This window comes from Aptenodytes forsteri, unplaced genomic scaffold (genome assembly GCF_000699145.1).
Source record: "Aptenodytes forsteri isolate BGI_AS27 unplaced genomic scaffold, ASM69914v1 Scaffold127, whole genome shotgun sequence".
In the NCBI taxonomy this organism is placed as follows: Eukaryota; Metazoa; Chordata; class Aves; order Sphenisciformes; family Spheniscidae; genus Aptenodytes; species Aptenodytes forsteri.
In genome coordinates, this window is record NW_008794711.1 from 549,999 (window position 1) to 574,621 (window position 24,623).

Below are 24,623 nucleotides of genomic sequence, written 5' to 3' on the forward strand. Positions count from 1 at the left end.
TCTCATTCAAAAAGGCGCAGTTCATTCCCAGCAGTTCCCTACAGCATGCTATGGCATACTTGGCAAGCACCAGTACGTAGTCAGTGTACTCAACCAGCAGGCACACGCTCGAGATATGAAAGGGCCAGTGACTACCCAGTCTCTCACCCAGACTTACTGGCAGGACCTAGTTCTCAAATTTCTCATTGTTCTGTCTTGGTCTCTTTTATGGTGGTTCCCTTTAGCCATTATCTGCTAAAGGTTTGATGAAGGTGAAACCTTCCTCTTCCGAAGCAGAATAAGTCTGGCTTTTGGAAGGAATGAGGAGTATCCTGCATTTTTTTTATCTGACCACTTTGCTGTGTAGGACAGACACTGCTATGACAATTACGCCTTAAAGTTTGAAATTCTTTTGTTAGAAGACCTATAAACTTCACTTTCTAAAGGAGAGCTTAAATTGGTTAGCAGTTGTTGTTCTGTGCCCAAAGAGAGCTTTCTACGTGCCGTGGACGAGTTGACTTGTTCCTAGGCCTGGTGCCTGCTGACCTTTTTGTTCTTTGCAGACAAATGTAGGCATAAATGTAATCACAAATGAAAAGCTCTGAAAGGACTAATAAACTTGCTGCGTGTGCCATGGTCTTCCTGGTAGAAACAGGTCATCATTTCTGATTTTTGCTGCCCAAAGAAGATGAGGAATATGTATGATGTAATATAATGTAATATAATAGATGGGCAGGTGGAAAAGTTAAGGAATGTACTTGATGCAACCTCATCAGTCCTGTGAAGAAAAATTAGTGTTCGGCACTAAGTGGAACATTTAGGTGGCTACTGGATATTGGTCTGGCAAAGTTAGAAAAGCTAGAAAAGAGGCCAAAAGATGGGTTTTCAAAAGGCAGGGGCCAAAGCAAGAGCCACCAATCTACACAAATCACTTACTGGATTTTTAGAAAACCTGGTAGCCTGTGTGGGAACATCATGAACTTTGAAAATCCCATTTCTGTCCATCCTTGGAAGGAGTAATGCAGGTTGTTCAGTGCACGGTGATAGGTCTTTTCACACTGCAGCCGCGTGGGGAACTATCCACAGTTTGTTCTCCTAAATCTGTGCTGCTATTTGGGTGGCTTCAGCAAGCTAATGTTGACGTGATTCATGAAGCAAACAGTTAATTTCTTCTGTTACCTCTCTGTTCCTACCTCATGGGCAGATGTTGTAACCATTCTTACTCTTCCTTCATGGCCTGCCTCTCTGTAAGTGTATGATGACCTCTTAGTCAAAATGTTGAATAAACAGGCGGTATCACTGGTGAGCAAAGTTCTCAGGTGGAGCATATGTTGCAGTGAAACTGGGGGGAGGTGAGGCAATTGTACATACATATTTATTTATTTTTTATTATATATGTGTGTGTGTGTGTTGTTTCTGGGGAAAGGTTAACAAAACTGCTTTATAACAACAGAAAGCATCACAGGGGTGATGCCATTATATATGTGTGTGTGTAGTCTCTCGGGAAAGGTTAACAAAACTGCTTTGTAACAACAGAAAGCATCACAGGGGTGATGCTCTGGGTGAATCTTTGTTTTCCTGAGCAAGTTCTTGGAAGAAGAACTTTTTCCTAAGTTCCAGTTAGAGACACGTACGGGTTTACTGCTGCTCAGTGCTCTCTCTCCAGTATGAAGCTCTAAAACTCAAGTTCCTGATTTTTTTTGTTTGTTGTTTTTTAGAGAATCGGGTCAGGAGAGCGGTCTTTCATTTTTCAGTCAATGAAAAAATTACATCGGTGCTGCAAATTGGCAAGATGAGTTGTGCGGTGAACAATTTCCCTTATTCCTCTGTTTAGGGCCTGTACCTTATTTAAACTAACCCTGGTGAGCAGATAGCTTGGTGCTTAACGTTGTTTAAAAGAGTTTTCTGAAATTAGTGTTTCTGTATTTTGCTTTTCCACTGTAACACCCTCGATCTTTCCATAGCGGTGTGGTCATTTACACTCCCTGAATTTGAATTAACCCAGTGGCATTTGTTTTCCCGACAGAAATTGGAGGTAAGAGGGAAGTACCATGGGTCAGTTTGGCTTCCCTGACCTTTTAGATGATAAACCAAATGGAGATTATCTAAGCATAATCTGTGGATTTGTTGTGATTTTTGAAGAAGTAAAGACCATTTGAGTCAAAGTCACGAGTCTGGCAAAGTTCCTGGTCTTTGTGTAAGGCTACTTCACATGAGTTTGTTATGTTCTAGTGTGGATTAGATCAGAACAGTAGTTATATAAGGTATTTTTTGGATAGTTGAGCTGAAATGATAAAATCTGATACTTCCTTCTGCTTTTGTTGTGGTATTTGGGCTTTGGAGCATTGTGTTTTTGTTCTCAGGAATTTCAAAACCAGAGCGTTTAAATGAAACGATTCCACTTAGTTGTAAAGAAGAAATGATTGAGCTGAATCTTGTTTTAATGGAAAATCTGCAGGGATTTTGATGCGTGTATGTATGTGGTCAGTTGTCTGTTAGCTGTCTGCGAATTAGGGCACATGGTAGGCCAGAATGTGGTCTTGCTTAAAGTCCTGTAGGTTTGGAGGAAGTCCGCTTGGCTAATATAAATTGGCCGTGGATGTATTCAGTTATAATGACTAGCATTTTTCTTGACTGCTTGAATGTGGGGTGGAAGCAAATATAGGAAAACTTGTGGCTAAAAAAGTTAACCAAGACTGAAATCGAGTAAGAATTAAGCGGGGAAGCAATCACCATAATAAGGAACTTTCTTGCCTGTGATTTTGTTCTCTTATGCAAGGATAGTCATTCTGCTTTGAAAATAGCCATTGTTGACTCTTCTACTTAGGTCCGAGTCTTCCTTTTTTTCTTTTCTTTTTTCTTTTTCTTTTTTTAAATAAACAGTTCTATCATGATAATCCCATTTTTGGGGCACCTTTTGGCTGCCAGATCGGTTATATCATAAATGAACAATTGTTGTGTTAGTATAAATAAGCAGGGAATGGCTTATAGAAGTGGATGTGTTTCGTACAAGTTCAGCAGCTACAGCTGGAGATGAGCTCGTTGTCAGAGGTAAAAGGCTTTAAAAACGTAACATATGAACATTGCTGGGGAGTATTATACCAGCCCTGGAGTATCTGGGAGTTGCCTGATAGTTCAAATTCAGTTTATTCATATGTAACAGTAACCTACTGTTGTCCTTTGTGTCCTCCCCCGCTTTTTTGCCCTCCCCACCTTTCTGCCCTCCCTATCAAAATAGAGCTCTTTGGCAGAGACGCTGGACAGCAGTGGCAGTTTAGACGCACAGAGAACTGACATGATTTACACTATCGAAGACGTTCCTCCTTGGTATCTCTGCATATTTTTGGGGTTACAGGTACGTTTCAAAACAGCTATAATATTTTCTCTGTAACTTCTAAAGCTTGTTTAGCATTTTCTGTGTAGTTCATTGCATTTGTGTGTGTGATAATTTTATTCTTCCCATGCTCTCACGTTTGAAGAAAGTGTTAAGATAGTTTCTTCTGAAATTGATCACAAAGATTAGTGTTGATAATGATCTGTATTATTGTTTGCTGGCTTGTGCATTTGTGAGATTTACTTAAATGCTTAGTCTTCTAAAATGCTGCTAGTAAATAAGTGAGCAAATGCTAAGTGGTGAGCTTCAGAAAGCGACATTTGGCACCTCTGGAATTAAAGATGGAGAGAGTTAATGGTTTAGTTCTGAAATCTTGAATACTAAAGCTGCTGCTGTAGTAATTTCAATTCTGCAAGCTTGATAGCATCATCCTGGACCTGTAGGCTCGTTAATAAGCCGGGCAGGCAAATTCTGCACTCCTTGGAGTGAAAGCGTGTGCTTCCTGCTATGACTAGGACTGTAGCAGTGAGCTGGACCCTACTACCAGCTCAGCCACTCACTTGTGTGAAGCGGAACAGCTCGTTTCATCTCCTTTCTTTCTCAAATGGTAATAGTATCTGTCCCACAGGAATGCTGAGAATTTGTTAATATCTGTAAAGTATGTTGAGATCTCCAAACAAATACATTCCAAAGCATCCTTTTTATTTCTGCCTTTCCTCAAGGACAGGCAGTTCTGTAGGGATTACATTTTTACTTGCATTGTTGAATATGGTGACTCTTGTTTGTTTGTTTGTTTGCTTAATGTATTTGGATTGAAAAAGAATTAATGAGTACCTAGTTTCTGGTACTTGTGAGCTTATTTGCAGCCTAGTTTGTGTGTGCTCTAAGTTCATTTGTAAGCTAATGGTTTTTCACATGGTTGAAAGTGAATGGAGTTATTTAGCTGCTTTTCTGAGTTAGAAGCTGTTTTCAGCACAGTTACCTAGATACCTCCTCATCAAGAACAGTAGCCATGTAGCTATGTAAATAACCTAGTTTATCCTACAGAAATAGCGATCATTAGCAACAGGCTAGTGGTAGCTCGACATGGAAGGAAAATACTTGAAGAAATTCTTAGGACCAGGAAGTGAGAGCTTTGGTGGATAATTCAAAAGTGAAAATATCCAATGCAGAAGAAAAGATGGTCGTAAATTTATTTACTTATTAATATTGGCTGCAGTATTAACAAACCATTTTTCTCTTCACAGCATTACTTAACATGTTTCAGTGGAACTATAGCAGTGCCCTTTTTGCTAGCTGACGCCATGTGTGTTGGATTTGACCAGTGGGCTACCAGCCAGTTGATCGGGACCATTTTCTTCTGCGTGGGCATCACTACATTGTTACAAACAACTTTTGGGTGCAGGTGAGATTTGGGACTTGTTTCTAGTTGTTGCAGTGGTGATAAGACTAGATACCTGTAGGGATTTCCAGGATGCAGTCCGAGATCGAAGAGGTAGTTAGGCTATTTTCAAAGGATAAACGTGAAGCACAAGATAGCAGGTCAAATACAGGGCAGTTAGGGAAAGCTTTTGGAAAGCTGCTCCCAAAAAAAGGTGGATCTGAAATCGGAGAAGGTGTTCCAAGGGTAAGAAAATACAGCAGGGGCAGGGAGAGGGAAGAAGGAGGAGGGAAATCCATGAGGACAGAGAAGGTAGAATTGTTTCTGGGGAAAAGGAAAAATTCATACGCCTTGGTAAAGAGGAACTAATTTTGATATTTTTATTAGTTTCTTGAATGATACTATATTCTGGCCAATATTTAGGTGGTTGTGATTAGTCCTACAGCAAATTGTGTGCTTGTTCCCGTAAAGTGCGTGTCAAATTAAAAAGGCAGGGGAAAAATGATGAGGGTGACTTTTTATTCTCTGAACTGAGTGTCTCTGTTACCTTCCAATACAAACAAATAATTTATTTTTATTTGTTAGTTGCTCCGAGTTGCAGGTAATGATCCTTCCTTGAGTTGGGAAGAAACACATACGTTAGCGTAGCCTTACAGGGATGCCTGTACCTCTCCTTTGGTATGCTCTCCTTAGGAGGATGCAAGAGACCAATTCAGGTGTTAGCAAATACTTGTAAAAATGTAGTGTTGGTAAGAACTGGATGTTCTAAGATGTATTAACACGACGATAAATCTTTTAAAAAAATGTGCGTTCTATAATAAACACTGCAGAGAGATGTTTGACATGTTTACTTAAACTTTTGTTGACTGTGCCTGTGAGAACCGGGAATAGCTAAAATCTGCAGAGTTATTTCTGCATCTTCTTGAATAAACCAAGAGTGATAAGTAAAACCAGAAGAAAAGTACGTATTTTAAGAGTATGCCCTCATATATAGTTACTTGAATGATTCATGGGTCATTTAATTCAATTTAAGAGCAATGTGAGCTGAAATCTTGCATTCCAATAGAAAATGGACAAACACCCCCCACATTTTTAAAGATTTATCTAAGAAACAGAATCTTTGGGTGGAAAAGTTATCTCAATAGGGTGCAGAAGGCAAGCCTATGGTAGATCACTTGCAGCTGTAGATCAGCTTTTCATCTAAAAATTTTCCAAATATTTCAGGTTTTCCAATGTAATCTTTAGTTGCTATTTTAATTAGCTTTAGTTAGCTTTTTTGTCTTTTTTCCTTTGAAAAAAACCCTTCCCTTTATTTTTTTATTATGTCATACTAAACTTAGAAAATCACTCCGCGGTTTTGTGTGAAAAGTTCATTCTGATGACAAAATAGCATAACGAAAAGTGTTGAAAGAGAAAATTTTCTTTCCCCAATGTATTTTCTTTTAATCAAGACTACCTGCAGTTAATAATCATGTTTTCTGCCTGATTGGCTCTTTGTGCTCATAGGGTAGCTTGCCTTAGCTGTAATCATAAATTTTCAAGTACCTTGTCTGAAAGGAGGCAGAGGAGCAGAGTTGTGCCCTTTGGTGTTTTGAACCTCTCTTTTAATGGGAGTGATGTATTTCTCCCTGCCCCATCTTCTATTTGTGCTTTATATAGGGAATCGAGGGATTGTTGACCTAGGCGGGAACTGGAAGATAAGGTTTTTATTGTTTGACTTTGAGTGTCTCCTCCCTGGATTTACTGAAATTTAAAATATTCCGATTTTGTAAGAAGTGCAGAGTTGCGGATGGAGATGAACTCAAAGGGGAGCTTGGTTTTCCTGTGCTTCTACCAGCTTTCTTCTTCTGCCTCAAATTTATCAGAAAAAGCTTAGTTTTTGTGCTTCCTGAGACTTGTATCTCTTCACAGAACTAAAGTTTGTCATATTTTGGTTTTTTCCCTAATCAATCTTGGGCTCTTTCTCTTTATTACTTACTATAGAGTCATTTTGGGCTCTTGCAGAAACCAGTGTGGTCTCATCAGTTTGAAAGGCTCTCTTCCTTCTGTATAATCCCACCTCTGCCGTCCGTGGTGTTTTGTTTTGTTTTTTTTTTAATACTTTCCAGTGGCTTCCACTTGCACATGTTTATATACTGAAGAAGCAATTGTGTTTGGATCTTAAAATAAGTGAACTTGTATTTAAGGAGAAAATTTCCACAGTTGAATGTTTTATAACTGTTTAACATGTGATTCTGGTTTTATGTAAGGGTGGGAATGGGATATAGCAGCGACGTTCTCTAAATGAGATTTTAAAGTATTCATTGGCAAGTCTGTCAACTGCAAAGTATTTCAGCAAATAAAGCCACTATGGTTTCAAAAGGTCAAATTCCATGGTTTAAAGGTCCTTAAAGATGGATTTAGCTCAGTTACGAGGAGGAGTTGTGGTCAATTTGGTACCCATACTAATTTTAGGAATTCAAGCTATTTGTTAGGTTGTGTAATAAGCCAAAAGATTTGGCAAGAATTCAGAGTAATTAGTATGACTGAGACACTCAAATACAGCTTTAATATACCTAAACATTTTAGGTTTGTTGCTGTGCGCACCGCTACATTGTGTAAGCATTCTTACATCTATCTGTGTGACGTGTTAAGATAATGAAGACATTTCCAGATGACTTTAACTGCATAAAAAGCTCTGTCTTCACAAGGGCTCGTGCCAAAATTGAGCAACTTCACAATTTAGACATGAAATTAAAATGATATCCCAATCATAAGCTGGTGGTGCTTTACCCAGCTAGTAATGAATGCCTGGCTTAGCAATCGGAAAGGTATTTTGTAAGTCATGTTCCAAACTGCAGCTCTCTTCAGAAAGAGACTGATCGTAGTTGGCTGATTTTGAGTAATAAGTTAAAAAAAAATTTAAAAAAAGACTTCTTTCTGCTTAGGGAAAAAAAAAAAGCAATATTTTGAGCCTACTGGCCTTTTTGGTAAATATTCCAGGTTAACTGTCTCATATAAAGCAGATAGCTAGGTGAGATGTACTAGGACCTTATTATGCAATAAGTATGCAGGGTGTTTTATGTGATACAAAACTCACAATCTGGACCTAAGTCTCAGTACAACTGACTTCATCACTGGAGAATGTGTTTGCAATGTATATTTACAAAATCATTAGGTGGGGATAGAGTACTGTGTAGGTGGGATAGAGGAGTAACAGCTTGTTACAGGTATTGCGTATTTTGCCATGGGCACCAGCTTGCTCAGTTTGCTTAATGAACCTTGAAAAATAAGGTGAATCATTCACTTGCAGCTACCAACCATTTCTTCACCAAAGATAAAGCTTTGATTTTTGCTTGAAGAAACTTAGAAGGGAATTGCATGCCGGTCAGGTGTGCTCAGGTGGCTCGTGTATTTTATGAAGTTTGACTTTCTAATGCAGTTTTCAACGTTTGCAGTAGGTGGGTCAGCTTTTTAGATTGCTTATGGCCCAAACTCCTTTCCAATGGTAGGTCAAGTGTTCTAACTGCCTGCCTGTGAACTTTACAACTACTGTTAGCAACAGGCTTCTGGTTTGATCTTTTTTGTGTTAAGCGCGTATAGGATTTTTTTCCCCACAGATTTTTTTTTTTCTTCTTCTTTCCTTCTTTGTGCCTTTTCTGATCTTTATCTGAATCTGCTACAGTTAGTTCTTTTTCCTTTACTGGTGTTTGCGCTGGCATCGAGGCACTTCATTGTGGCTGAAAACCAGCCATAAACACGGTGCAGCAACTAGAGCTGCATGAGCAATTAAGTGTTCCGCGTGTTACAGTTTGAGATCTGCTATTAAAGAGAATCTTATTACAATCCATTAATGACAGTATTTATAGAATAGTTCAAAGTGCATCTTCTCTGTAGTTAAGTAACATCTGGATATTTGTGATGTTATGCAAGCAACGGTTGATTCAGTAAATACGTAGTTGGTGCTGGTAGATGCTCTTTAGATCTTAAACCTTTTGGGAAGTGTAAACACCAAAGCTAAGAATGCCATCTTGAAATTCTTGCAGCATTTGTATTTATTGTTGGTAGCCACCTGGAACATCTAATCAGCTCTTATCAACCTAATAGTTATTTATACATACACTTAAAGATGAATGTATAAATGACTGTACTTCAAGTCATGCAAAGGGAAGGCATTGAGTATGCAGACTGCATACTGCCCTATCAAAGAGCTTTTTTAATGTGGTGGGACGGTAAAAGCTGCACATTCAGCAGTCTGGCTGGTACTTGCATCAGAACGTGCATCTGTATCCTTGTTGTGATGCTGAGTCAAAACCTTCAATCAATGTCTGGTACCTGCCTGCTGGTATCCGGTAATTATCTGTTACAGGCGTTGTATTAATAATTTCATGCATGTAGTGTCTTCTGTTGAGTCTTTGTTTTGTGAAGTCTTAGTATTTCTATGTCTGTTCTTTTTAATAAGAAATTTTCGTATTTCACATTTTTAATAACCCCCAATAAAGGATGGTTTTGAGGATGAGTAACCACCTAACTGCCATTGATACCCTGACACAGTACCGTAATACCGAGAAATGTCAGCATCTCTTCTTTCCACCAGGTTACCCTTGTTTCAAGCGAGTGCTTTTGCATTCTTAGCACCTGCTAGAGCAATACTCTCCCTGGAGAAGTGGAAATGTAATAATACAGGTAATTGTCGTTTATGCTTGTTCAGGTTTAAGTGACAAATGACCCAGATCACATATAGTGCAACTTCCAAATCTTTTGATGTGAAAACTGGAAGTAATGAGCAGGGAATATGAAAAATTCTCTCCTTTAACAATGTTAAAACTTTGTGCCTTGGAAAAAGATTCTTAAAAATGCCCTTATGGAATTCTGTTTCGGGGGGGGGGGTAATATAAAAGAAATCTAGCATAAAACAATTCTTTTGTTAACAATGTAGAGAAAGGGAAAGGCAGCAAAAGAAATCTAGCAGTAGCATAAAACAATTCTTTTGTTAACAATGTAGAGAAAGGCAGAAGGATTCCTTAAATGTTCCTTTCCGGTATTTAGAAATAGTAGGTCCAATCGAGTCCTTTTAAGTTGAGTATTAGTAAGTTTGAGCAACGTTCAGCATCACCTCAAGACCAGCGTTTTTACCTGTTTAACTCATACCTGACAGGTTTTGCAGAGCAAGCTTTGACAATATTTGGATGTTTTCTTTGCTAACGTCATCATCCTGAAAGGTTTTGAATTTATTTAGAGTGAAAATGTGCAGTAAAATGGGTTGGGTAAGGGGCTTTTTCTTTAACTTAGGTTAGAAAACTGAAGTGGAAACAGCTCTGGCAGTTTTCTTTTTAATGGGGTGTGGTTATTCAGCAATAAAGTGGTGGGCAGTGCAAGACAGCAGAATAGAGAAGCAGTCTGCTTGCTTCTAACTAAAGTTCTTCCCGGGGTCCTTTTGATTCTCTAATCATTTATATTATTTATGTGTTTATACATCTCTTTTGATTCACTTATGGCCACCTAATTAGTTTTCCTGACGTTTTTTCTATAGACAACTTAGCTTTGAGCATTCACATTTTCTCACTGGGGGAGTCAGATTTAGCTACTGGGAAATAGCACGTGGCTTTCAGTGCCCAAGATGTAAAGGCAAACTATGGTGTGCTTTAGTAGTGCTAGCTGTGGTGGATATTTCTGTGTGCCAAAATGTGCCGGTATCCTAATACACACCTTGTTGAAAGAAAATACTGTCTGATAACCTTTGATGGCAAAGCAATTTTTCCGCTACTTCAGCTTTTCAGAGAGAGCCTTTGCTGCATCTTGCTCTTGAACCTTTTAACCTTCAAAAGGTGTCAGATGGGGTTGTAAGCACGGGTCAATTCAGCATGCAGTGAGTGACCTAAATTGGTGAACAGCAGACATTGGAGTACTTGATTCCTAGTGTGCAGCTGAGTAATTCTCCATTCATCTGTTTATTGGAGTGAGAAAAGAATCCCTAATTGACCTTTCCTTCTGAAAGTTGTGATTTTTTTCCACTTTGGTACAGTGGGTAAAATTAGTGGTTAGCTCTTGGGGAATGTAAGCATGTTATTACTTGATTTATAGTGTTGCAGAACTTCTCTTCTGTGTAAATCAAGGCTCATTTGTCAGACACAGCTTAAGGAGAGATTTATTTTGTATTAAATGATGGCAAAGTGGCTGAGGAATAAACACCTGTGTTTTTTCTTTTCTTCTTTTTGTAAGATATAACAGTTACAAACGGAACGACAGAACTGCTTCACACTGAGCACATCTGGTATCCCAGAATACGAGAGGTAATGTAGGAGTAGCCTTTAGCTGTTGATCTGTGCAATTCCAGTTAAGTTTCTCACCTAACCATCTGTGTGTTCTTATCTTTAAGTTGGTAATTTCTTCTTTCACTGCGATTTCATTTCAATATATCCCTTTACTCATTTTATGGAAGTCTTCATCTTTTCAACCTGTTCATTGCTGAACAGCAAATACAAGGAGTTAGTTACCACATTCCAAAAGATGCGCAGTAAAATGCACAAGCAGGATGAATACTCTTCTTGTAACACTGCGATTTGTGCTCACTGGTAGCAGTTCAGCTGCTACCAGACCACTTGCCTGCTGTCACTCTGTTCAGTAGGCTGTCCCGTGGAAGGTAAATATGCAGTTAGCAAATCTGTTCATCCCTAGGTGTCTTAAGTTGGAGACTATTCTGATAAGACGTTGATTCTCCCAAGAGACTTGCTGAAGTATATCAAACTCCTTCTCCACTCGCAGCACTGCAGTCTGAACTTCATCATGCTCTGCAGAGCCCAGGACGAGGGTTGTGCCCAGGCATCGCACTAGAGTGGTAGATAGCGTAGTCCAAATTAAGGCGTGTGTCATGGAATTTATCTCCCATCCCGTTGCTTTGGGCTGCACACTTTTTCTTAATTAAAAACAACCCCTCTCTCTTCCCCATGTTCAAACCATAGCTACATCCTGCCAAGAGCCCTGCAGCCAAGAGGGCTGACAGTCTCCTGAGACCACAACGCTGCTCTATACCAGCTTCTAAGGAGCACTTGTGAACAATGCAGCATACACTCTGCCCCTAGGAGCTAGGAGCATCACCTCCGTGGCGCCACCAACCCTTGCCGGTTCGATCTGAGAGCTTAAAGGTTAGCCTGGAACCCAGGTCTCCTGTCTGACAGTGTGATGTGCTATCCACACAACTACCAGACTGGCCCACTGGTCTGTTGTGTAATAGTTTTGTGGAGAAAACCATAAGTGTTATGCTTAAGCAATAAGTCACTTAAACATAATGAGCTGTTTTATGACGAAAAATTTGCTGAGTTCTTCTGTGTCACTGAATTCTTTTAACTGCAGTTTGTAACCCAGAGCAGAAAAAGAAATGTTTGGGGTTTGCTTTTAAGATTTGACTGAACTGTCTCTTTCCCGTTCTTGTGTGTTCAGATCCAAGGTGCTATTATCATGTCCTCCTTGATAGAAGTGGTGATCGGTTTGCTTGGCCTTCCTGGCGCCCTGTTGCGATACATTGGACCTCTGACCATCACGCCAACTGTTGCTCTCATCGGCCTCTCCGGTTTCCAAGCTGCTGGAGAAAGAGCAGGCAAACACTGGGGTATCGCTATGTTGTAAGTACTCCTGGGTGTTCTTGGCTTAGGGCAGGGAGTCCCAGTTGGTAAGTCGTCATGCAGGAATTTTGGAGTGCCAGGGAAAAGCCAGAGTCTGCTTGGCTGCCAAAGGTAGCATTGCAGTGCCCCCAGCATGGAGAAATACCGTGTGCAAGATTGTGAGTGGGTCTGGATAAGATCAGCTGGCAATTTGAGAATAAGGACAGCAGCAGCTCAAGAAGAGGAGGAAGGAAAGGACAATGGCTGAAAGTGAGGTGTGGAGAACAGAGAATTTTATAAAACAATAGTTGGTCTGGGAGCCATTGGCTGGGTCTAATTCAGTGCTATAGGAAAGATGATCTAGCAAAACACCAGAGAGACTAGTGAACAATTTATATTTCTATTTTTATGATGCTATTGTGTATGTTTCTTATTCTGCAAAAGCGAGCAAATACCATTGGTAGTAGTGGTCCATTTGTCATTATTACTGATTTGCTTATCTATAGCCAAGAGAAATTTGTATGATGACAGCGACCATGTGTATTTCCATGAATGCCATCAGTCGATGAGGCATAAGTAGACAGATTTCTGTTTAGTAGATAAAAGGGCTTTCAGAGTGAATTTCAGGGCTTGGTATGTGTGCTTCTGTAGGTATAGATGCCAGGGAAATTAAAGAATTGAGATAAGTGGTATGAAAAGGAATAACTGAGAAAAATGAGATGAAGAGAAGACAAAAGCTTCCTGTGCGATGCTGTGAATAACCAGCCAAATAAGGATGGAAACCACATTTTAGGGAGAAGGAAATTGGCTGAAGCAGTTGCTATATGTAGTGTATAGCGACCAACTTTGTGCCAGCGCTGGAAGCGGAATGACTTGATGAGATCAGATTCTGATCTGACTAATCTGTTTGCACAGTACTTTGAACACGTAAAGTATTCTGTAAGTGCAGCTTATGATTAAAAGGGCTGTCTCTTTTATCTCGGATGTTAGCATCAGGAATATTTTTGTAATTCTATTATGTTAAGCAGCTGACCCAAAGGAATGTTTATATTTTCCTGTAAAACAAATTCTATGCAAGTTGGGACTAATGCTAAATCAATCAAGCAGACCTTTGGTGGATTGGACGTGGAAACATGTAATTAAAGTTGACATTTTGCACATGGAAAAAAAAGCATCAATTCAGGAACAGGATTTAAATATTACCCAGTCAATAAGTATTTCTGGCTTCTGCCACGCAAAAAATGTGCACTAGATTGTTGAAAATAACTCCATAGCCATCTAGAGCCACTCAAAAGTAACTTGATCTCTACAAGATGTGGCGCTAGAAATTGTCTTGACTGTTCTGATGAGATAAAAATAGTGTATCGCTATCTAGCACAGCAGAATAATACCTGTGTAAGAGCTATTATCCTCTATTAGCTGCAGATGCTATTTGACAAGGCTTTCAGTTTCCCAAACAGTTTTCTGACCTCGCTTGTTCTGCGGGTGCCAGGCTGAATGAATTTAATCCATAAAACACACCGCATCGTGATCTGTAAAAAGGGAAATTATTCCTGAATTGGCCTTTGCCTGTATATCAGGTGAACAAAACCGTTCCTCTGGGCATTTAAAGATTTGGTGGTATTTTACAGAATGGCAGTAAGCCCCCCTGCCATGTGGCCAATATAATATTATGCCTACTTTGTAGACAAGCAAACTGAGAAACTAATCTTGATGGTTTCAGTGAAGTGGTTCAAGGGTTTTTTTTAATCTTTTCTCTCTCTCCTGCTTTATTCTCTGTCATGCCATGCAATCCATGTATCCTCCCCGACATTATTTACAACTCTGTGCTAAATAAATCGAAATACAAAGCCGCCTGTCCTCAGGGCTAGCGTGGCAGGATAGCTGCTGTTAGGGAGTGGAGCCCATCTTTCCGTAATGGGCTTTGGGAGAGATGCCAAAATGTTTCCTGAATGCAAGGAAAAGGTGCCTTTATCATTCGCCTCTAGTTGGGGGTAAAGGCTATAAATGACACCCTTCTTGTGCAGAGCTCTTTGTTCCTGGAGATTGAGGAAGAATAAAGCTCTGTTTTGTTTCTTACAGACTGAAACTCATCTGGGACAGAAAAGGGAGGGAAGCTTAAAATCCACCTTTTTTTTTCTTTTTTTAAGTCAGCTGATAAAAACATAATCTCAAATTTCAGAAAAGCTTTGCTTCTTCAGACAGCTTGACTCTTTGTGTAACCTTTTTGTAGCAAAACTGGTTTTGGCTATTTCAGAATTGAGCAACCTGCCCTGGGTTTTTATTTTTCATTGCCGTGGATACTTATTTTAGCTGTAGAGTTGAATTAATTTTTAACGTATAGAGGAGTTTAGCAGTTTTGACGAGGGGGGAAGATGCATAAAAAAATGTAATACACTGGGTTACTGGTGAACTGCAATTGAATGGAATCTTGTTTTTTTGGGTTCTATTCTGATATCTAGCTTGATTTTAGTGAAAGGTGCATATACAAAAAAAATTTGGATTCTTAAGAATTGAGGAAAGAATTTCTCTTGACAGAAAGTTTTCAAGTGCTTCAGAGTTTTATGCAAATTTTGAAATGTAAAAATTAGTGTCTACTCGCCTCCAGTTTTCCTGTTTCTTCCCATTTGCTAGCAGCAACCTTTGTGCTTCATATGCAAAGCAGACCTGGACACACAGATAGTTAGAGTCAAAAAGAAGCAAGCAGCGCAGCGTAGCTCTTTGCTAATGACTGCTTAGCTCTGAAGATCTTTCTCTAGTCTGATTCATTTTCCTGATTTCATTTACCTGTTTGCTGCTGGCTGTTGCTGCAGCGCTTTAGAATACAAATTATGTTGGTTTGGCTTTCATGGAATAGTAATTTATTTAAAATATATTCTCTTATGATGCTTGTGCTAAATTTAAAATGTACATTTATATTCTGTGTCTGAAGAGCCTGAACAGGTTTGTGCTGAGAAGGATTTTTAACATGTTGGTGCTAATGACATGCCTCTCTTGTCTCACTCCCCTCCTCCTTTTTTCTCAGGACTATTTTCCTAGTATTGTTGTTTTCTCAGTATGCCAGAAATGTCAAATTTCCCTTACCCATTTACAAATCCAAGAAAGGATGGACCGCATACAGGCTGCAACTTTTCAAGATGTTCCCTGTAAGTAGTTGAACTTGTTCTTCAGTTGGAAAAAAAAAAAAACCAAAAACCCTAATTTGTGTTTTGGGTTTTTTTTTCTTGGTTTTCATTTTTCTTAATAATACAATAGATCACAAAGGTGAGATAAAAGCTTAAATAGGTTTAAATGGCTCACTTGCCAGAGGAAATAGTCTCATATTGTAGTCTTGCCAGATCCCATTCTTGTATCCATCTCTAATGAAGAGTCATTGGAGTGATGAAGATCATGGAGGGGAGGGAAGGGGGTAGGGAAGAAGGTATGTTTATGCATGCAGTGAAAGCCTAAACTGAGCCGTCCAAAAAGGGATGGTGAGATCGTTATCTTCTAGTTTTATGAAAGCAATACTCCGTTCCCCCATGTGAAAGACTTCTTTTTATTTCTCTGGTAAAGTTGAGACTAATTCACCAGTTTGTTTAAGTGCCCATTTGGAGACTTTCCCATTTGTTAGGGGAGAGAAGAGGCCTTGCTCTAATTCTAAAGCCTTTGTAACAGCATCTTTGTTAGGGGCCGGGGGGAAACATCTGTTACAGGATTTACTGCTTGTTCAGACTTATTAAAATATCACTTAAGATCACGCTCAAGTACGTGTGTAATAGATATTCCGTGTAGGAACTGTTTGCTGTTCATGAATATTGCCAGTGACAGTTTATTTTAAACAGCTTTTTTTTCCTCCTCTTCCACAGATTATTTTAGCTATTTTGGTGTCATGGTTGCTTTGCTTCATCTTCACTGTGACAGACGTCTTTCCCCCTGACAGTTCGAAGTACGGCTTCTACGCTCGCACAGACGCCCGACGAGGAGTGCTCTTGGTAGCTCCGTGGTTCAAGGTTCCTTATCCTTGTAAGTATGTCTGGTTTTAAGGGCTGTTTTTTCTAATAATATCCCTGCGAGTATCATTTCTGTTGTTTTCAGAAGTGTTGCTGTTTTTCTTTCAGTGCTATATTCTGATGCACTTCAACATGCACTGACCTAAAGGCATCGTAGGTGGGGATGATGGTTTTCTCTTGTTTTCCTCTTTAATTTGATACCTTGAGGTCTCACCCAAGAAAGACCAAGTCTCTGAAACTTGCATTTGTAGAAGGCACTTGCAGGGTTTATCTAGGTAACTCTTGACTTCTAATAACATAGTGTGCCTGTATATAAAACATGGATTTTCAGGGAATGGTTGATTTATCTGTACTTGTCAATACTGTGGTCAGCTGTTGTTAATGTTACACAATAATAAGGATGGGTTATTACAACTCTGTAGAGCTACTGAAGTCATTATTCTCGTTGTCTAACGAATCAGTAGTGCGTGGAGTTTTTTCCAGCTTAATCCACTTCCCTGCCCCAAACACACCCGTTCTTGAATTAGCCCAACTGTTAACAACTACACAAAAATGTCCTGACTTGCAGAAGGGGCATCAGAATCGGGCTGATGGGCAAGTCAGAGAATACCCATCAATGCTTATCAAAGGACAAAAAAGTATTTACAAGAGAACACGAAATGCTTTCCATGACATCTTGGATGTTTGTATTTTTTTGCTGGCCACCTTTAAGTTTAAAGGCTGTTTCTTATGGCATGAGGTGGAGTTGCACAACTGGTTCACCCTTGTGCTGCTCAGAAATTAATGGGGTAATAATAGAATAATATTCTGCTAGAATAGAATAATAGAAATTGTTAGGAATACCAGCTTCATTGTGGTTTTCCATATGCTTTGGTTCTGATTGGTTCTTAAAAGAAACCACTTCTAAAGCAGTACTTGGAAGATGTATAATAGAAGCTTTTGGGAAAGAAGAGGAGGAAAACTTCTCCACCCTGATTAGACCTTTCTTATTTGTGAAGCCTTGTTCATTCACGTTTGTGTGACTTAAAGTTCCTTTTGTTGCGAGAGGCTCATCTATTTCAAAGAGAGAAAAGCATCAAGGCAATTGCTGTGCAAAACCTGCCAAGCTTTTCTACAGGCTTAAATTAATCTTATTTTCTCTTCTATAAAAATTTGGAATTGAAAGGTGTTTGTGCAATGATCATAGCTGGTTGTTGGCCATTCTCTTCAGTAGCCTAAACTTGTAACCGAAGACTGAGTTTTCAGAGCAATAATAACTAAGTGGCATTCACCTCACTGATCAGAATTGTTTTTTCACAAGCAGTAGTTCAAATTCCTTCCTTCTGAACAGGAGAAATTTTTTTGCTGGGGTTTAGGGTTTTTTGGGTTTTTTTTCCAAGCATGATCAAAGCAGTTGGTGAGGCGGTTTTTCCTTTGCTCCTTTCATCTACTTGAACTTGCCAGACTGTTTTACTGTGAAGGGAGTTTGCTGATTCCGTTAAAGATGAATAAATTGCTGTGTGTTTTGATATCTAAATTGTTTTCTGTGGCACGAGAGATTTCAGTTTTCTTTTCTTCACAGTTCAGTGGGGACTGCCAACAATTTCAGCCGCTGGAGTAATAGGAATGCTTAGCGCGGTTGTTGCTAGCATTATTGAATCGATAGGAGATTACTATGCCTGTGCCAGGTTGTCTTGTGCTCCTCCTCCACCTATTCATGCAATAAACAGGTATGTCAAAAAAAGATGTATTTTTCAGTGTCTTAAGCTACTTTTTTTTTTTCCCTTTCTTTTATTTTTCCTTGGGATAAGACAGGAATGCATTCTGAGATTAAATGTTACAATTTGGTCAAACACAAGGGCCAAGGATCTGAAATATAAGATGCAACTGTCATGTTGAATTATTTTGTTGCAAGTGCAGCATTGGAAACTTAGTCCTATTCCTGCTGGAGTCCGTGGAAGTTAATAGTACAGTTTCCGTAGGGACAGAACTCTAAATCGGTTCTGGAATCGGGGTAGCTTGTCAAATTCACCTGAAACACAATTTTAGAAATAAAGAACAGCTCTAAGTTTGACTTGAATTATTTTGTAATTTGTTTGGTTTAAGACCGTGGGTATCTAAGACACAGAAAACAGAACTCAAGTTGGTTTTCCAGGTGTGTTGGAGCTTGAAACATGAATTACAATAATTCATGTGGGACAGATGCCTTAACAGGCACCAACGTAGGTTGCAGTCTTAAAGCACCATCTGAAGTGAGTCTACGCTAATACAAGTTTGACTCTTTTTCTGTTTGTGATTTACAGAGGGATTTTTATTGAGGGTCTCTCCTGTGTTCTGGATGGAGTATTTGGGACAGGGAATGGATCCACTTCTTCCAGCCCTAACATTGGTGTGTTGGGCATCACGAAGGTATGTGCTTCACCTTGATTACTCAGTGACTTGAGTATTTTATCTCCTCCGGTGGATAGCTTACGCCATTTTCATGTTTCACAGCATGACCCTCTTCCAAGAAACCATACTACTTAGTACTTCGTGCAGACAAACTTTACACAGCATTCTGAATTTGCATAGCTTGTCTGTACCAGCCATTTTCTAGTGGAAATGCATTCTAGATAAGGACCCCAAAAATCTTATTTCTGTTCAGAGTAAAAGGTCAGTTAGAAAACCTACATAAAGCAGATGATGCTAAATAAGCTATCCCTTTGAAAACTAAAAAGGCATTCCAGGGCTCTAGGGTGTTTTGAGTGGAGGCATAAACACCTTTTGGATAGACATCTTTTGGATGTCTTGGCTCTGAAAGCATCGCTAGAGAACTGACTATTTTTAATGTCTCACTTGAACACACATTGAAATGCAACTTGAGGTCCTTGGGTCTTATCTACGTCTGTACTAGGATGTTATGCTGACACAGCTAGAACAGGAGCTGAAGTCAAGGTAACTCCAAAGCTAAAGGTACCCTAAATATTTGTTTCCATCATAGGTTTTTAAGGCACTGAGCATGCTTGGGGGATTACATATTTTTTTGGGGTGTTACTCAGCAAAATATATAAGCACTTGAGGAATTCCTTTGTTCACATGCGGAACTGGGTGTGTGCTTGAATGCCTCGCTGAACTGGGGGACCTTGGACTGCAGATAGATTTGCTTGATATTGTTAATAAATATCAACAAAATTGGTAAGAGTAATTTTGTTGTAAATACGTACATCTTGTTGCGTATTTTGCTTGGAAGCTCTAAATCTCCTTCATGTGTACAAGATAGAAAAATGTATGCTCTCCACTTAAAATAACTCATGCCTCTGACTTAATCCAATATAGATGATGAATTTATCTTCAGCCATTTTTTTTTCTGCACAAAGGGTGATTCTGTTCAGTTTTAGGGTGGAATATAAATACTAATAGCACCATCTGCTGTCTGTATAAATCTTCCATTCAGTTGCTGATGGAAATTTCCTAGAAGAAATTTTGGTTAGAAGAATCCTTAAAGAAAGATTTATTCTGTTCTGCTCCCTTTCTGTTGTTACTTCATAGGACTTGATATGAATTAACAGCACTTTTTTATTAACGGTCCACAGAAATGAATGTACGTTTTGCTTTGGAACAGCGAAAAATGAATGTTAAACCGGCAGCTGTTAGAGGGAACAGAGTTAACTACAGTTAGGTCTGTTCAGAGCTCATGATGGAAGAATGAATATGCCTTATCCAGAATGGCACAGCTGGATGGCTGTGCTCCAGTTTTTTGTCTTGTTTTCCTGTCTGCACACTCATTCCTAAAAACCGAACAGTTTTTCAACTTCAATTTATATCAAAATCGATTTTTGACGTGTAGATACTCTGCTGTTTGTTTGGGCAAGGAAATCTTTAGTGGTCATGAGCAAAGAGTACATAGTCCTGGTGAGCCTGTTATACCAGTGCAACATTTGAAAAGGCATTTACCTCCCTTGAAATCAGTATGTGATTATGCTTAGAATCTAAATTTGAGGCTTCAACTGGATGTAAATACTGCAAAGTCTTTGAGCTGGTCTGTGAGCGAGTTTTATTTGATGAGAGGAGAATCAATTAAATCTGATTAGTTTATAGTATAGGCAGCTTATGCCATAATGTTGGTGATGAAATGGATACTCCAGTAAGGTACGAGGTACCATATCATGCACTCCAAAATAATCACATAAAGTGTGCGTACAAGGGCCTGGGAATAAATATGTAGTTTGAGCTAAATGCTGCCCAGGATGCTTTCAGTAGCTTTCAAAAGGAGCTTAATTTGTTTGCCTTGTAGGGGTTGAGCGTTTGCATAAATAAATGTCGCTATCGTGCGGATTTTTTAAAGAGGCTGCCTATTTCATGCAGGAAGATAATTTTAGAGCAAGATATTGGTGGTCCTAAGGAAATTAATATCCTTATAAAAAATAGAGAAAGGTGCAGGCTAACTTCTGTTGTTATTCTAGTGAACACCCTAATTTACTGGTCTAGCTTCTGTTTGTAGGTGGACACATCTTGCCTAACAGTTAGGCAGTGAAGAATATGGGGGAAAGAAGTACTTTGACCCTAAACATGCCTACTGTATCTTTTTTTTTTCTCATTTCGCTCTTTCACACATGATTAACAAATTAATATCTACTCTCATTTCACTCATTTCGCTCAGTCACACATGATTAACAAATTAATATCTACTTCTCCTTGAAGCTTAATACTCTGTAACGGGACACCTACAAAGGGCTTTGTTAGAAACCACCTTACTGGCGTAACAGGGTTGGGTTTTTGTACCTGGTGCACCTCTTATGCAAGTATAACACTATTAAAATATTGAACGTTCAGGTTTATCAACTACCACTACAACATAGTGCCAGAGAAATAGCGCCCTGAAGTTTGAACGCTTAAAATAAAAATGGGAAGGAAGTGCAGGCACTTGGTTTCACAGTGTTAGCACAGCCATGATTTGCATATAAAGAACTCAGTTCTGGTCTCAAAGAGGGATGTTATAAAATCAGTTGATAATTTCTGTCTAGAAAGCCTGCATCTCCTTCAAGTGAACTGCGTGGTAGGTAACTAATACATATATTGTTGTGTAAAAGGGCAGCAACGCATGGATTTTTTTTTTCCTTCTCCGTTTGCATTACAATTGATCCATTTGCCATCTCTCCTAGTTGTGGTCTATTTGTTTTCTTTATTGTAGGTGGGACTGAGCCACATTTCATGGTTATTGTGGCTATAGCAGTTACAGATGGTTTTAAAGATGACTTAATGTTAACGAAAACAAAATCAAATGAAGTTATGTTAGAATTGGAGTGCAGCCATGTTACAGCTGAGCCCTCCAAGACGTTTGTAAAGGATCTGCAGCCTGTGTTTTAACACCACAAAAAATACGCATGGAAGCTTGAAAAGGAGTTTTAAATGCGAAAGAAAATAATAAAATAAAATGCAAGGCGTGAAGTTGGACTAAGTGCGGACTTTTCCCAGTGTCCTTTCCTTTTTGTTCTCCTGCAGGTTGGAAGTCGCAGGGTTATTCAGTATGGGGCAGCCTTCATGCTCTTGCTTGGGATGGTTGGCAAGTTCAGTGCTCTCTTTGCATCGCTGCCTGACCCCGTGCTTGGTGCCCTCTTCTGCACTCTCTTTGGTAACGTATGTTTTTTTGCTCCTCTTTGTGTACTGTGTGGCTGTATCTTTTTACTCTAGTGCTGTTTTTTTATATGTACGTTGCTATCTTTTTTGGAAGAAAAAGGCTATATAAAAGCTGAGACCTGCTTTATTTTTATTTAGGGATGATTACAGCCGTGGGTCTGTCTAATCTCCAGTTCATAGATTTAAATTCTTCTCGTAACCTGTTTGTACTTGGATTTTCCATTTTCTTTGGACTTGTCCTTCCAAGCTATCTCAAACAAAATCCACTGGTCACAGGTATGTGTTTTGCTCATTTACATGAAGCATACTTTTACCTTGTACTCATATGCAAAGTACATACAAGTACAAAGTAATGTAAAGGGTAAATAAGAGAAAAAATAAAGTATTATGGAGACAATAAAAGCTATGGTTAAGAAGGCAGGTGTGTTCAGAGGAGAATTAGTTGAGTTGTTGAGACCTGAATTGAAAGTTTCAGTGGGATACATCTGAAGTTGTCCTGCTTTCTCAGGGTACGATTGTAGAGCAATGGAAGGAGGTGACTGCCAGTTGGACTGGAAGAAAGACTAAAAGGGTGAATCTGAGTCCTAAATGATATTAAAAGAACAAGGGGAAATACCAAGGTAGAGCTTGGAAGCTAGGAATTTGTTTGGGGTTTTGAAATTTTTTGTCACTGCAGACATGTGTTCTGAACCTGAATTTTAATGAACTCAGTTTCAGACTGTTAGCCAAATTATATGGTTTTGGTGAACTCATGGAGAAGGTTTTCTATTTTAATACCACTTTCTCAATAGTGGTCATGGCAGTGTATGTCATTAAAGGAAGACTCTCTACAGGAATACTTAACTTGATTTTTTTTATTTTTTTTTTAAAAGGAAAGATTAACTTTTTATAGCTATCGCTTCAGAACCAGGTTTAAGAGCATATCTAACCTACTGAGTTGTTCAGAAAAGTAGATCATTCAAGCAGAGTTAGGTGATGATATATTAATACAATGTTCTTCTGTGAATTGGTGCTATTAAGTTTTGCCCTTTTCAAAAGTAAAGGTTTATAAAAAGAATTCTTTCGGTCCATATGATTTTACATTATGGACATTTCTCCTTTTCCATTTTGTAGTTTTCTATTTATTTTAAATTAAGCAGTTGTGTCTGCAGTAGAAACTAAAATGGCATTTCATGACATTTTTATAAGCAACTGAAAGTTCACGGAGTTACGTTTTGGGAAAGAAGGGGTCCCCATGGTGTACTACATTAGTTGAAGGTTCTTCTGCATCTATTCCCACGTGGTTTTAAGACTCCTATTTGAGCAAATTCCTCAGTGAACTCAGTAGCAAGTTTTCCCAGTTGACCTGCGTCTAAATCAGTAGTTTGTGTATGTGTATGGTAAAAATTCAAATTCTAAATAGCTTTTTTCCTGTTCTTCTAGGAATAGCGGGCATTGATCAAGTATTAAACGTTCTTCTCACTACAGCCATGTTTGTCGGTGGCTGCGTTGCATTTATTTTGGATAATACCATTCCAGGTCAGCATGTGAACTTGTAATTTTATCTGAAATAATAACTGCTTTTCTGAATGAAGATCGCACAACGTTTCATGGAGGCAGGAGATGAGGAAGAGATTACTGCTTTAGTTGTTGACTTCTTTAACACCTAGAGCAGACTGCTTAACACCTGCGTGCCTCGGTTTCCTTAAGAATGCTTTGAATCTTTTTCAGGTTAAGGTCTCCATCCTATTAAACATTTAAAATGGCTGATAAAAATCAAACCAGAATAGTCTTCTTCAGAAGACAGAGTAAAAATATGTTTAAGATGCAAATGTGCTTCCATTCATTTGGGAGGAAAAATTTGCCTCAACTTCTAGTTACAAAATAAAACAGATAATAGTCATTTCCAATAAACATTTTTTTTTTCCCCCCTCTTCCTGCCTCTTTGAGGAGTCTAGAAGATCTTTCCAATGCTTTGCTGAACATGGTGTCTGAGACTTGGGGTTTTCTTTCTTCTCTTAACCTCTACTATATATGTGTGTGTTTACATAAAAATATTCACGTATATATCTATTTTTTTTCCTTTTTCTTTTATTTTGACTTCTAGGAAGCCCTGAAGAAAGGGGAATACGGAAATGGAAGAAAGGGGTTGGTAAAGGAAGCAAGTCGCTGGATGGCATGGAAACATATGATTTGCCTTTTGGCATGAACTTTATTAAAAAATACAGGTGTTTCAGCTTCCTGCCCATCAGCCCTACCTTCATGGGTTACACGTGGAAAGGCTTCAGGAAAAGCAGTAACTGCAGGAGTTCAGATGAAGACTCAGAAGCTACAGTATAGCCTTAGTTGAAATTATATTATCTAGTTGTAGTAAAAGATGTATTTGCAGTTTCTTGCTGATTAAGAAGCATTAAAATATATGTTTTGTATATCTGCATTTAAATTCTGGAACCAGAGCTGAGACGGATTTAAAAAAAAAAAAAAAAAAAAAAGCTTTCCTGTTGTGGGTGGTGGTAGCCAGATCTAGTGTCTCTGGGTCAAATTATTTGCAAATCCTCCTCTCTTTGAGTTTCAAAAGCTATAGATACCTGCGCACCTGAGTCTGTTTATTTTAAACGGGGCTTAGGTTCCGGAATTATGTAGGTGCTATTGAAAAATGTTACTTTTTATGGTGATTTTATTTAAGTCATTGATGCTGGCATTTTTGGCGCATTCATTGCTGGCAATGTTAGTTACGCCAGAAAATTTGAATCCTGTGAGAAGGAGGGGGGGGAAAAAAAAAA

General features: G+C 38.9%; 1 protein-coding gene across 2 annotated transcripts in view; it reads left to right on the forward strand.

The window, feature by feature from the left end:
• Nucleotides 1-24,305, forward strand: part of SLC23A2 (solute carrier family 23 member 2) — a 36,983-nt gene extending 12,678 nt beyond the window's left edge. For both annotated transcript variants that reach the window (XM_019470642.1, XM_009273796.1), the window contains exons 4-16: nucleotides 3,218-3,334; nucleotides 4,561-4,718; nucleotides 9,271-9,359; nucleotides 10,896-10,966; nucleotides 12,114-12,295; nucleotides 15,300-15,420; nucleotides 16,123-16,279; nucleotides 17,828-17,975; nucleotides 18,549-18,654; nucleotides 21,727-21,856; nucleotides 22,000-22,137; nucleotides 23,284-23,379; nucleotides 23,948-24,305. In XM_019470642.1, coding sequence (XP_019326187.1) covers nucleotides 3,218-3,334; nucleotides 4,561-4,718; nucleotides 9,271-9,359; nucleotides 10,896-10,966; nucleotides 12,114-12,295; nucleotides 15,300-15,420; nucleotides 16,123-16,279; nucleotides 17,828-17,975; nucleotides 18,549-18,654; nucleotides 21,727-21,856; nucleotides 22,000-22,137; nucleotides 23,284-23,379; nucleotides 23,948-24,180 — 1,746 coding nt within the window. In that variant the 3' untranslated portion in view covers nucleotides 24,181-24,305. The remainder of the gene's footprint in view (nucleotides 1-3,217; nucleotides 3,335-4,560; nucleotides 4,719-9,270; nucleotides 9,360-10,895; nucleotides 10,967-12,113; nucleotides 12,296-15,299; nucleotides 15,421-16,122; nucleotides 16,280-17,827; nucleotides 17,976-18,548; nucleotides 18,655-21,726; nucleotides 21,857-21,999; nucleotides 22,138-23,283; nucleotides 23,380-23,947) is intronic.
• Nucleotides 24,306-24,623: the final 318 nt, after the last annotated feature.